We start from the raw sequence: 12,647 nt of genomic DNA on the forward strand, positions 1-12,647 counted from the left end.
ATCAGGACCAATAGATCATCTGGGCCTTTAAAAATTCTGATAATTTTTATATAATGGTCAATTCTATTCTCAATTTGTTTACACTAGTATTCTTGTCTGGGGATCATCATTCCAATGCCGTAAACATATTTATAATACAAAAGATGGGGCCGTTTTTTTAATTGGTCATGAAGCTTATCTGCTCCTTGTCACCCAATGTTTAAAAAAAATTAAGAATATTACCGGTACCATTGCATAAATACCTAAGTGTTTGATGCATGCAAGATCTAAGCTTAAAGAATATTCATTGGATTCCAGCATCCATAGTTATTGTATGATACAGCAGAAGGAACTGTATGTTCCATTTGTCCATAATAAGAATATTGCTATGGGTCCTATATGAGCTGCCTTTGGTGCTAAAAATTCCCACAAGCATTCTTGGTTTTGTAGGCAAGGTAAAAGCTCTCCTACTGAATACTCATGAATGGTGTTCATGAATTAATGGAGCAACAATAAAACTGGATTACAATCTATGTATTTACTTCTATTTTTTTACGTCTTTGCTAATTGTCTGCATGTTTGTATGCGTCATGCTTTATACTTGAAAAATTGATCACTTAACAAGTAAACTATAATTGTTATGTGCAAAATATATATTAAACATTTATGCACAAATGGCTTGTGATGCCCTAACACCTCTCACCATAAACCCTTGTAGCAGCTTGCTGGGTATCTTGTAGATGTGGATTTAGACTCGTTAAATACATGGAAAATGCTGGAAACAAAAACACAGAATTTGCTGCAATATCTGGGCACAGAAACCAATGACTTTTAATTATAAAGATGTTTTTAAGAGCCACCAAGGTGAAAACAAAATTTAACAGTTTGTACCAAACCGTAAGAACTAAAAACGATAATATTTAATCATAGATTTCATAAAAATGATGATTCCTGGCAAATTCAAATTTTTTTAATTCAGTCCTTGGATCTCATTATTTAAATATGTAATTGGTGAAACAATTTTTTGATACTATCAATACGTAGGTTCAATGATTGAATATCTGCATTTTTCGACAGCAATGGTTGACAGCTGTGCTGGTCCTGGTGATGTCGCAAATTCCACGGCATTGGTGGTAGCCTTGGGATCAAAAGACTTTGTCCCATCAGGCATCTGTGGAGAACATGGCCGATGCATAAGCCAGCCAGGAGGTGGGTTCCGTTGTGTTTGCGACCCTGGATATACTGGACAGTACTGCCATGAGAGTGAGTATTACTTAAATTCTATTTGTTTCGCCCTTGAATTACAAAGAAAAGATTTTATAGTTAATTAATCTTGCCAAGTAACTGGGTCACTCAAGGGTGTAGTTATTCTTCTCAATTATTATCAATTACAAGTATCAATAACTTTTTGTTAAAGAGCATAATTACAGGCACAAGTAGATTTCATTACTTTTTATAGAATTTTGAAAAGTGGGCTGAGTCAATGAGCTCATTGCAAGAAGAGTTAATTGCACATTTTTTTTAAGCATCAAGTTACTATTTCAAAGAGGGTTAAAGCATTCAATTAATTTCAAATTATGATCAATTTTCTTGAATGAAAAATGTATTTACATTGCTATGGATCTAAAAAGAGAATTATTATGTACTAGTATTGTACGGGTACTTTAAAGCACTACAGTTTAGGGGAAAGCTTATTTTAAAACTTGTGGCTTCCATAGTGCTCAAATTCCAAAAGGAGGAAAGAATTGTGCACTAACCTTACTTAAAATATATAAGGTGTGATTGAAATGTTATGATCACAAGCACAAAATAACTAAATGCAATTGTTCCTCGGTTTTTCCCGATCATGATTATGAATATGCATATCCTCATTAGTATCACCTATGGTAGATGTTTTGTGCCATGAAAGGGATATGTAGTTACCATCCTTTTCAGTTTCCATTCCTCAAGTCCCATTGTGATGGTCTAGCATGTCTTTCTGTGATTTTTTTTCCATTTATTACTAAAATTTCCAATTTTACACCAATGTTTTCTAATCACCCATACACTTCCCATTATCTGCTCCCCTCCAATGAATTTATAAAAATAATTTATTTTCATTATGTATTATCAATATAGCTGGATATAAGAGATATGTTTGAATGTATATTTACATATTTTCAGATTTTGAAGATTTCACGTTTTAAAATTGCCCATAAAATTTCAGCATTCATAGTGGGGTTTGTAAATGAAAACTTTCTGCAGATTAACTCTTGGATATTAAAATATCTAATGATATTTTCCATTTCTTTTTCAGATATTAATGACTGCAAATTAAACCCATGCCAAAATGGTGGAACTTGCGTGGACAAAGTGAATTCATTTCAGTGCATTTGCAAAGAAGGATGGGAGGGAAATATTTGCAGCCAAAGTAAGTAAAATTAATCTATGAAATCTGAACTTAAATTTTGGTCTATGATGAATGGTTCATCATTAAGTTTAACTCATTTGACTCTTAGATATAATTCATATTTTATGAATTTATTGTTGGTCCCAAGTGGCCTCGTATCTCAAGCTCAATTCTGTTGATTTCTCTTAATGATTTATATAAATGCTACCATATTTATACAGAAAACTCTTGATCATCTGATTTCTGGGTAATCGAGATTTGCGCCCACTGTTTTCTCGATGATCAGTTGTGATAAAATACAATCGAGTTCGTTCGATATCTTGCTTGTAATTCTTTCAACATCGCAGAAGTGAGCAGCACAGCATTCATCTCACGTAATAGCAATAGAGTTTAACAATAACAACCGCAACTACAACATTCTTCAATTGAATGATAAATATTATTTTTTTAAGTTAATATAATGATCTCAATGTAATGAAGTCAAAATGGTTAGTACTACTGATCATTTGGGGATAAAGGTATCATTCGTTATTGAATGTTTACCCATTGAGTTCGAACCTTCACACATGAGATGCAGGTGATTTTTTCAAGCCGTAATTTAGTAAAAATAGAAGGTGTGTCTTACACCCCTTCAGATACAGTAATTTATAATTTTATCATCAAAAATTATCACAAGTATGCATGTGGTCTAAGCACCAAGGAGTTTAAAAATCGGAGTACTTATATTATATAACATTCACTCTTGAACTAAGGAGCCAACATAGACTTCTATATTATACAAATATAGAATGTTAACCTAATGTCTAATCTATCATTAAAAAAAAGCAGAATGTCCTTCTTTCCTGTTGTAAAAGGAGAGTTCAACTCCCACCACTCAATTCTGCTCAAATATTTTCACTTTCATTTCATCTTTTTTTCATCCTAAACTAAATGAATTATATCATATTGAAGGAATTTTTTTAAATAGATCACTTTCTACTTTCCAGACAAAAATGAATGTGAACCCAATCCATGCCGTAACAACGGCACATGCATCGATGGAATAGCCGACTACGTTTGCTCATGCCGGGATGGCTGGAAAGGAAAAACGTGTAATTTGAAAGATAGCCACTGTGATCAACGCACATGCCGTAATGGTGGCACATGCCAAGATTTGGGCGACACATACGTTTGTCGCTGCACTGAAGACTGGGAAGGTACAACATGTCACATTGGTGAGTAAATGACTCATTCTGTATGATGTGTTGTGGTTTTACTAATCTATGATAGCTCATATATGGATACATGAAATCATTAAGTTTTTAACTATTCAGATTGTTAGAGTTAGACTAAATTAAAAGAGTACATGCACCTAATCAATTTAGATGTAATGTTTAATGTGTAAAAAGAGAATATAAAAAGGACTTATAAAATGGTGACACAGTTATGGGTGAATTCTGAACATTTGTATATCAATCTCAAGTGAATCTCGGGCCTTTCTCTCATTATTTTTCAATTCCAAATGAATCATATGGTAAAAGACAGAAATCAATTAAAACATTATGAATAAAAATAACTCATACAGAGCGATGAACACCACATTGAAGCTGGAACTTTCAGAAAAAGAAGTTTGAAATTTTAATGTGATTAAGCATCACTATAATTAAACCAAAAATAGTTTCTATTTAGCCACAAGGAGTCCAGTACTCAATTTTACTATAATTGTGAGGTTTTGTGGTCTCTGAAGTTTGTATTTTCTAAATTATTTTTGGCCTAGTATTTGAGAATTGATGGCAGTTCTTCTACTCAGATTTGGATGTAAATACTCCTAAATTGGATTAGTCTTTTCATGCCAAGGGATTTCTGATTCGTCGGACCTTGTCTTCCCAAATCCACCAAGCTGCCAAAAGATCCCATTCTCCACTTTCTTTCACCAGTGACCCCAAATATCAAATCTCTTCCTATTCTTCCCTCTTGATCCAACACTTGTATATTTTCAAGGTCATTTTATGATAATCCCTAACCATTTGCTCCCTCTCCCATTGGTTCACATATTGGTGAAGGTAATTTTAACTTTAGTCCCATGTTTATTTGGTAAATTTAGCCCCTATATATCAAATAAGGGTGCTCATCAGAGCAAATTTATTTAGTTAGTGGCAGCTTTGTCCCCAAATCCATTATGAATCTTGACATGAAAGAAATCCACGGAGAATCAATACCCTCGCTGATGACCTTACCCAGGATATGCTCCTGATTTAGGCTTGCCATTTTCAACTCTTCAGCTTGATTATTTCACTTTAGTGAACCTTTTTACCTTGATCTCTCTTTCACAGCCAAAACACATGCGTGCAAATCTGATCCTTGCTTGAACGGGGCCACGTGTGTGAATACTGGAGGGGGCGACCAGTATTCGTGTATCTGCAAAGAGGGATTTGAAGGCAATCACTGTGAGCAGAATGTTGACGACTGCAATCCTGCGCCTTGTTTCAATGGAGGACGATGTGTTGACGGTGTCAATTGGTTTCTCTGTGAATGTGCCAGAGGTTTCACTGGCCCAGACTGTAGAATCAACATCAATGAATGTGCCACAAATCCATGTGGCGCTGGAGGAACATGCCTGGATGGCATTGGGGAGTTCCAGTGCATTTGCCCTACTGGACTCAAAGGAGCTCGGTGTGAGGAAGGTATGTTGTTGCATCCAGTCAATGATTTACAAATGCTGTGACTAACCTGAATGCATTTTACACGTTGTAATCTTGCACTGATCCTTTCATTCAAGGTATTCTACCCATTAAATATAAGTTTAAATGGTTCTAAACGACTATTGTATTATTCTATGGGACACAAGAACTTACTTTTGTTTGCTCTACATTATTTCCTCCTAACCTACCTTCATACTCTCAAAAAAGCTTATAATATCTTCCCTTGTATATCTTACTTACCTAACGTTTTCTCTTATGTAAAAATCTCTCAAGATCCAATTACCTTAAAATGTTTTCTCCCTCCCACCTTTTCTGCCTTTTTTTCCAGATTTTTTCTCCAACCAACAACATTTTCTCCATTCTTCCCTACACCCATGTTTCGAACGCCTTCAATCTATGCTTATTCTCTTACCACAAAGACCAGGTTTATGATTTACTAGTGATAAACTCCATGTTAAAGTCTTTACAGACCTTTTTTTCACAGCTTAACTCTTGTTGTATACTTAAATACCAGTCACCAATTCTCTTCTAGTAAATACTTCTAGTACCAATTCAATTACTCCCCTAATGTCCCCACCATCATGCCCATTTTCTTCCCAAAATACTTTCTAAAGACATGAACTGCTTCACCTGCTGGAAATTATTCTCTCTTACCTTATTGTTTAACTTAGCTTTTCAACTTCTCACTTATAACATTTAAAATTGGACTAATACAATTTTAATTGGCTTTGTTTTTTCAATTTATTATGTATGCATAGCATTGTTCACCATGTACTATTTTCTATCAGAATAAGATCACTGTCATCAGATTGAATTAGTGAAAATTATAACTTTATACTGTTCTTTCAGTATGTAAATAATTTTCTAGAATCAATTTATGCTAACCAGAATTTATGAAATGGCATCAATTTATCACAATGGCTACTCATGCATACTGAGTTGTCTAGGTATGATTGAGTTGTAGCTCAGACTCGCTGACTGGCATTAATGTGCCAACTTTGCTTTTCATTGTGGCTCATGTGAATAAATGTGCTTATACATCTGTCTAAATCAAAGTTTTCTGATTAAAATTTTTTTATTTTAATGTAATACTTGAAAACCAAAACAAATTTCAATATTTCTTCATGAAGTATTTCAAATAAATAAATGAGGAGTTTAATGAGGTCTCAATCTCTTGTCCTGTACAGTGGATGGAGCAAGCATTAACAATAAGGCCTGTTACAAGTCCGGCAAATATTATTTCCACAACCAAACATGGAATGATGGCTGCAATGAGTGCACTTGCCACTATTCCAAAGTGCATTGCAGCCATGTTTGGTGCGGAATGGGGAATTGCTTGGGTCATTCCAATCCCAATGAAATGGACAACACTGTCACCTGCCAACCAAATGAGGTAAGCTGTTACACCATTGCGTTTTGAAATGTAGACCCTTACATTGTTGATAATGTTGGTACTCGTCATCAAATAAAAGGTTGGTTCTTGTTTAAACCGTATTTATGAAACCTAATTTTGACATTTTCATTTTTTTACTGCAAAAATACTCCTGTTTATTACTAATATTTTTTTCTATGAAGATTTTTAACAAAAATGGGAAAATGTGTACATTCAGAACCACCGGGTAAGGTCCATTTATGAAGCATATTTTTTGTTTCATTCCCATATGAATTCTTTGGCTCTAGTATTACTGCTCTCAGGCTTTATTTTTCCCATTTTAATTTTGAGCTGAATGGTTTTAAGCTGCCTATCACGTCATTATCAAATGTAAAACATATTGGACTGACAAAGGATGTTTCAGCCTTAATAGTGATGTGATATGTGAAAAGATGATCATTAACTAATTGGTGTATAGTAATTGTTTTATTTTATTGTGCACCATAATCAAAACATGTCATTGTCTAAAATAAATGCTAGTCTCAATTACAGGTATATATATTCATAAAATACCCAGTATACAATCCTGTATACTTGGCATTTTATGTTCAGTGTGACTAACTGCCATTGGTGATATAATTTATAATTTTGAGCATTTTCATCTCCTCATTTGAGCATATAATTTTCATTTTCTAGATAGTATAGCAGTGTAAGAATTCTGTGGAGTTAATTTTGTTAATACATTGCCACACTATTCATACCAATGCCTCATAATTTTTTCGGACTTTTGTTGGCTAGTTTAATCGCTCTTTCCTGTGAATTTTCAGCTGTAATGTGACACCACACAGTCATTTATAAAATCCTCCAATTTTCATGGCCTAATCTGAAGAATCAAAATTTTTTGCTGGATGATTGACTGTAGTCTGTTATTTTTTTACTGTTATCATGACTCACCATAAAATTAGGTGTCATTATTACATTATACCATTATGTATAAGTTGAGAAATTTCTTCTTTAGTCAGACCAGTGGAAATCTACAAATGGCATGTAATCAAATCACCAAATAAGAATAATATGGATCAATAATTCTGCTGCTGAAATGAGAATAGTTCTGCCTTACTTCTAAGCTACTAAGTATACTTATATGAAGTTTTACATTTCATTGAATGGTTTACCAAACATTATAATGCAATTAATTCAGTTATCTATGCCCTTATCTTTGCATGCACAGTTGCTGTTTCATTCCTCCCTCTATCCTGCCATAAAATGACACTTGCACTTATTCTGTACCTAAAGACTTTGCATTACAGTAACACTGACCAGTAATAAATTTCGATCTAGGGGAAAAGTGCTCTTATTTGGTCATAATGGTCAAATATCATCATATCATGCCTGAAACTACAGAATACACTTTTCTTAAGATATGTTTTATGCCTAAGCTTTCATGCAATGTCTGAAGGACAGAATAATAAATTTCATTTCATTTTTTCCAAAGGTGTGTGTACCAACCCCTCAGGAGTCTTGCTTGTCTCCTGGATGCATGCCGTGGGGAGAATGCAGGGCGGTTGAGAGCGGACGTAGGGTGGGCCCACCAGTGGTGCCTGCACCACCCACCTGCTGGCCTAACCAAGCCCAGTTGAGCAACACCTGCTCCAGGCTGGGGCTCCTCTTCGATCGATCCAAACTACAGCCAGGCCTCTCTGTTGAGGGACTCTGCTCACAGCTGAGACAAATTGTGGCGCATCATCAAAGCACCATGTGGTCCTCTTACAAAGATCAATTTTTTGAAAATAAAAAACTGATCATTCTTTGTGATCTTAAAGCAGGCTACAATGATACTGTGGAAGTTACAATGGTAAATTTTATTCCTATCAATGTTCATGAACCTGATTTTTTATTAAGAAACCTTGAGTTCTGTCATCTATTGGCAATTGTTATTCACAACGATTGATTTCATTTTTACAGTCGTCGGAAGATAGCCAGGCAGTTTCGAAATGGATTAAGATTCTTGGAGAGTACATAAGCAGGAAACAAACCAATGTGACCGCATTGACAGCCATTGTAGAGGTGAAACTAGAAACAGCCCTTGTCAGTGAGGAGAAGCAAGGTAGGCATTTTTAAACTTAAGCGAATTGCTCAGTTTGACACTGGATTGAAGTTAGTACTTTATAATGCAGTTCCACTTGGATTTTCAGTGCATGCTTCAAATTCACACACAGCCTTATGATTAGTTGTACTCATTGTTTAAGATATAACTTTTCACTTATTATTTTTAAACCGCTTCTTTGCATGAAAGTTGTGACATTTAAAATACTTCTGTCCTATTTATCTCTGATAATACTAATATTCAAATTACAGGTAATGGATACCTAATTGCCCTCATATGCATCATACTGACAATAATAATGTTGGTGATTGGAGCCATCCTCTTCTATTGGCGCCAGCGAAGATGCTCTGTACTAGAGGAATCATCCAGAGGCAATGACGATGGCACAGATCTCGAGAAATCAAATAACCTTCAAAATGAAGAAAATCTTAGACGTTACACAAACCCTCTCAAAGTTTCCAGTGGTTCAACGGAGGAGGGGACTGGAGGCAGCGGAAACCCCAGCGGCAGCAACGGAGGGAGGCTTAGCATTCGGGGAATGGGCGGTGGGAGCAATTCCGTGGTGATGACAGGAGGCGCAGAGCACATAGGCCTGGGGGCTGGCTCCAGTTTGGGTGGAACCACTGGTGTCGTGGGAGGTAGCGGATCTGTTGCTGTGGGAAACAGCGTGAGTCCTGCCTACAGCAGTGTTCATTCCAACCCAAAGCCAATGGAAGTCCAAGAGCTAGTTGGAGTTTCAGCCAGTGGCTCAGGGGTACGGTCAGGGAGTTTGGGACTCAATACGAGAGACAGTGTGAGGGTAGTCTCCTCCCAATCGCCTCAGAAAATGAGCAGTGGGGATTCAACTGAGATGATGGAGATCATCTCGGAGGCAGCTGCTGTATCAGTCGAGGCACCCTCCCAAGGGATCTCGAGTCAAATATTCAAAGCTCAGAGCCCTGACGTGAGAAAAAACACTCTCCCACCGGTGGGTGATAGTGCATCGCACAAAGACTTTGCCAAACACATGAACTTAAAATCTCTCCCACTTCAAAGGACACCTCATCAAGACAGGGGTGATGTTCTCACTGTTATTGTCTGAAGTTTTTCGCCATCACCTTCCGATGATGGTGACTGTGTTGAATACAGTGTTTCTGAGGTTTAATACATACTACATTCCCAATTTATGTTGAAGACTTTAAGTACATCAAGAAGGCAAAGGTTGCTTGGTGTTCTTTCAATCAAATATTCTAGTGCGTTGGGAAAAGTGCAATGTTGGTCTCTTTAATGCACATACTTTTTTGTGTTCAAAACCATCTTGTAGCTCAAGGATTGGCTCCTGAAAGTGAATTACTTAGTACTTTAGGAAATATTTTATTACTGATGGACTAGTAGTTCTTTGCTAACTGATACTCTGTCAAAATGCGTGTTCTCGTGGAGTTTCAGTTTTAGTTTTGATGAGCATTGAGATCTCAGAGATATACTGTTTGGTGCTATTGGCATTCTAGAATTTGGAAAAGAAGAAATGCTAAATTGTGATATCAGGTGCAAGTGAATTGCATCTCTACTTTTAAAGAAAGTTTGGTGTTAGCGTAGGAGATTTTTTACATCATTTAAATACCTAAGTTAATAAGACTGTCTTTCTTAAAAGTGAAGCTGGAAATACTTATATTTTCTTACTTGAAATGTGCCACAGACTGATAAAAACTTGCTTAATTTCAGAATGATCCTGTGCTTTCAATTAGGAAAGCATATGCCAAACTAAGTGTATATAAATTCTTTATATTTATTTTGTTCCTACCACAAACATTGTGTTTTATGTGAGATGAAAATAGTTGTGAGTTAGGCTTGGAATGTATCGTAAATTTTTAAATTGTAAAATAGTGTGTGTGCATAAGATATATTTTATTAAGAGAATTTCTCAGCTTTTAAATCATGACATGTCGTACACTAAGTGTATATATGTAAATAATAGACTTCCAGAGCTTGCAGTGTGTGTACATTGAAAATTTTAATTTATGATATTTGGGCATTTGGGGTGACGACACCACAAAGCTTATTTTTAAGTGCTTTTTAATTGAAATAGGAACTTATATCAATTGTATAAGTGAAGCATTTCAAGAAAACAATTGCCATTAATAGGCAATTACTGTAAACACTGATGCCTAAAATGTCCATGACATTTCTTCTCTAAGGAAACTTCTAATTAAAATATGTGCATGGAAAAATGTCCAAACCTGATTACATTTTAATAAGAAATGTTTAGTTTGTAGAACATGACAAATAGTTCTATGTATTCCCCTTGAAAATGTGTCCCCAAAATTTTTTGGCAGCCGTTAAGGAAGTTTATAAAAAAAATCAGACGAGTAAAATTAATGATATGAAAGGTAAATGTCAAATAGTTGACCCTGGGTTCACTTCCGAGGATGAATACTACACATTCCACCTCCATTATGATAAGTGACTAAGTGATAACACTCTTGCCGAAAGTAACATTTATTAATTCAATCAATTCAACAGTATTGTACACTTGTGTGTTGCACCTCATTCAGTTGCATTTTTCCTAGTTTTCCAAGTGCTTTCATTCTATCTTGCCAGATATGTACATGCAAATAATTACTGTGAAATGTATTCTTGTCATGGTATCTTCCTAGGATTTTCAGTACATTTGATTCTTTTTTAAGTGATATGCCAGTGCCTCATCACCGTAAGTGCATGTTTTTACGTTTCTAATTCATATTGTGAAGAAAATGCATATTTTCTAGTGCAAATATCACAAGTTCATGTAAATAAAATTACAATAAATCGGTAATTGCAACTGTTTCCCGTGGACAATTTTACAGCAACACAAAAGAGTTCCGTTTTGTCAAAAAAATAAATTTCACATATGGTCCAATGTTGTGGAGCACATAAAAATGTTATTTTTTTGGAATAAATGCCTAGAATGAACACCATGTAAAAAGCAGTAAAACAGCTTATCATTGTAATCACTTTAATATTGTGTAAGATATGCTTGTGATTGTGGGAAAAATAAAAACAATGTTGAACGTGAAAGGAATAATATTAGAGTTATTTTTACAATTATATCATTAAGTGGTACTCATATGAATTTGCTTAAATGCATCAATTTACAAAAGCCATTCAAGTGGACGAATTAGCTTAAACTGCATACCATCACTGTTTATCAACATCAGCATTTGCTGTAAAAATAATAAGTTCAACCACCACACCTGATCAACATGTTACAAAAAATAAAAGATACGCAGTTCAGTCTTCCCTTGAAACAATATTTTTTCCAAACTATCCCTAATTGTAAACTGCGAAAAACATATACAACACAAGTCATCAAAACAACAGAAAAAATGCACTTTCAAAGCTTGTACAATAACAGGCCGCCAAGCACTACCTATAAATGTTTATAAAAATATGTGACCATTGGTTACAACGGTAGAAGTTATTATAAACTATATATATTACATCTGAATAAAGTCTTTAAGAACCACTTGCTCTCGCAGATGTCTAATTGGCCTCTACGACGGGTTGTCCCGATGGAGATCATTAGCTATCTCTGTCTTGAAAATATCTACATATTGCAGCAGTGACATTGTGTAATGTGGTAAGTACACATAAGAAGAATAAGTTACTAGCGCTATGATGAACAATATCATACTATCTAATATGGTATTAAGGAAAACAGTAATGGCAATCAACATCAAAGTGAACTAATATTTAAGCATTCATACTACGAAGCCACCATTACTTAGCAATGATCTTGAAAGGATACTTATCAGTTGCTTCTCCCAAGGCTCAAACATGTGGATACATGTGATCAACTCATAGCGAAAGTACCAGTAATTCAACCACTTTCTGAGTTTCTCAAACATTTTACATTAAATTAATATCGAAAAATAACCCACAAGGAGGCAGCGATTTGCTACAATATGCAGTTTACGGATCACCACTAAATAGCCCGTTCTACCTGACATATGTTAATAACACATTTCTCCGTGATGATTTAGGTTGATTTACACTCTCGGTGAGTATTTTGTTGTTATACTTATCGTGGTACACGTATATCACTTATCGCACGTATTCTCTCTTTAGGAGGGACAAATATACACCGATAAGATGGCACAATGA

The 12,647-nt window shown here is 35.2% G+C and overlaps 2 protein-coding genes across 2 annotated transcripts in view; one reads left to right on the top strand and one right to left on the bottom strand.

Annotated features, from left to right (window-relative positions):
- Positions 1-11,552, top strand: part of LOC139692927 (protein jagged-1b-like) — a 503,367-nt gene extending 491,815 nt beyond the window's left edge. Inside the window, exons 13-20 of the mRNA XM_071591249.1 lie at positions 1,057-1,242; positions 2,276-2,389; positions 3,355-3,582; positions 4,681-5,031; positions 6,237-6,442; positions 7,917-8,276; positions 8,387-8,528; positions 8,780-11,552. Coding sequence (XP_071447350.1) covers positions 1,057-1,242; positions 2,276-2,389; positions 3,355-3,582; positions 4,681-5,031; positions 6,237-6,442; positions 7,917-8,276; positions 8,387-8,528; positions 8,780-9,609 — 2,417 coding nt within the window. The 3' untranslated portion in view covers positions 9,610-11,552. The remainder of the gene's footprint in view (positions 1-1,056; positions 1,243-2,275; positions 2,390-3,354; positions 3,583-4,680; positions 5,032-6,236; positions 6,443-7,916; positions 8,277-8,386; positions 8,529-8,779) is intronic.
- LOC139692926 (serine palmitoyltransferase small subunit A-like) lies at positions 11,550-12,629 on the bottom strand. The gene is made up of 2 exons (XM_071591248.1): positions 12,292-12,629; positions 11,550-12,180 (listed from the first exon to the last, which is right to left on the bottom strand). Exons 1-2 carry the CDS (start codon positions 12,389-12,391, stop codon positions 12,038-12,040), a joined length of 243 nt encoding a protein of 80 aa, XP_071447349.1. The 5' UTR covers positions 12,392-12,629; the 3' UTR covers positions 11,550-12,037.
- Positions 12,630-12,647: the final 18 nt, after the last annotated feature.

This window comes from Hetaerina americana, unplaced genomic scaffold, assembly GCF_022747635.1.
Source record: "Hetaerina americana unplaced genomic scaffold, ioHetAmer1.1.p SCAF_44, whole genome shotgun sequence".
Classification (NCBI taxonomy): Eukaryota; Metazoa; Arthropoda; class Insecta; order Odonata; family Calopterygidae; genus Hetaerina; species Hetaerina americana.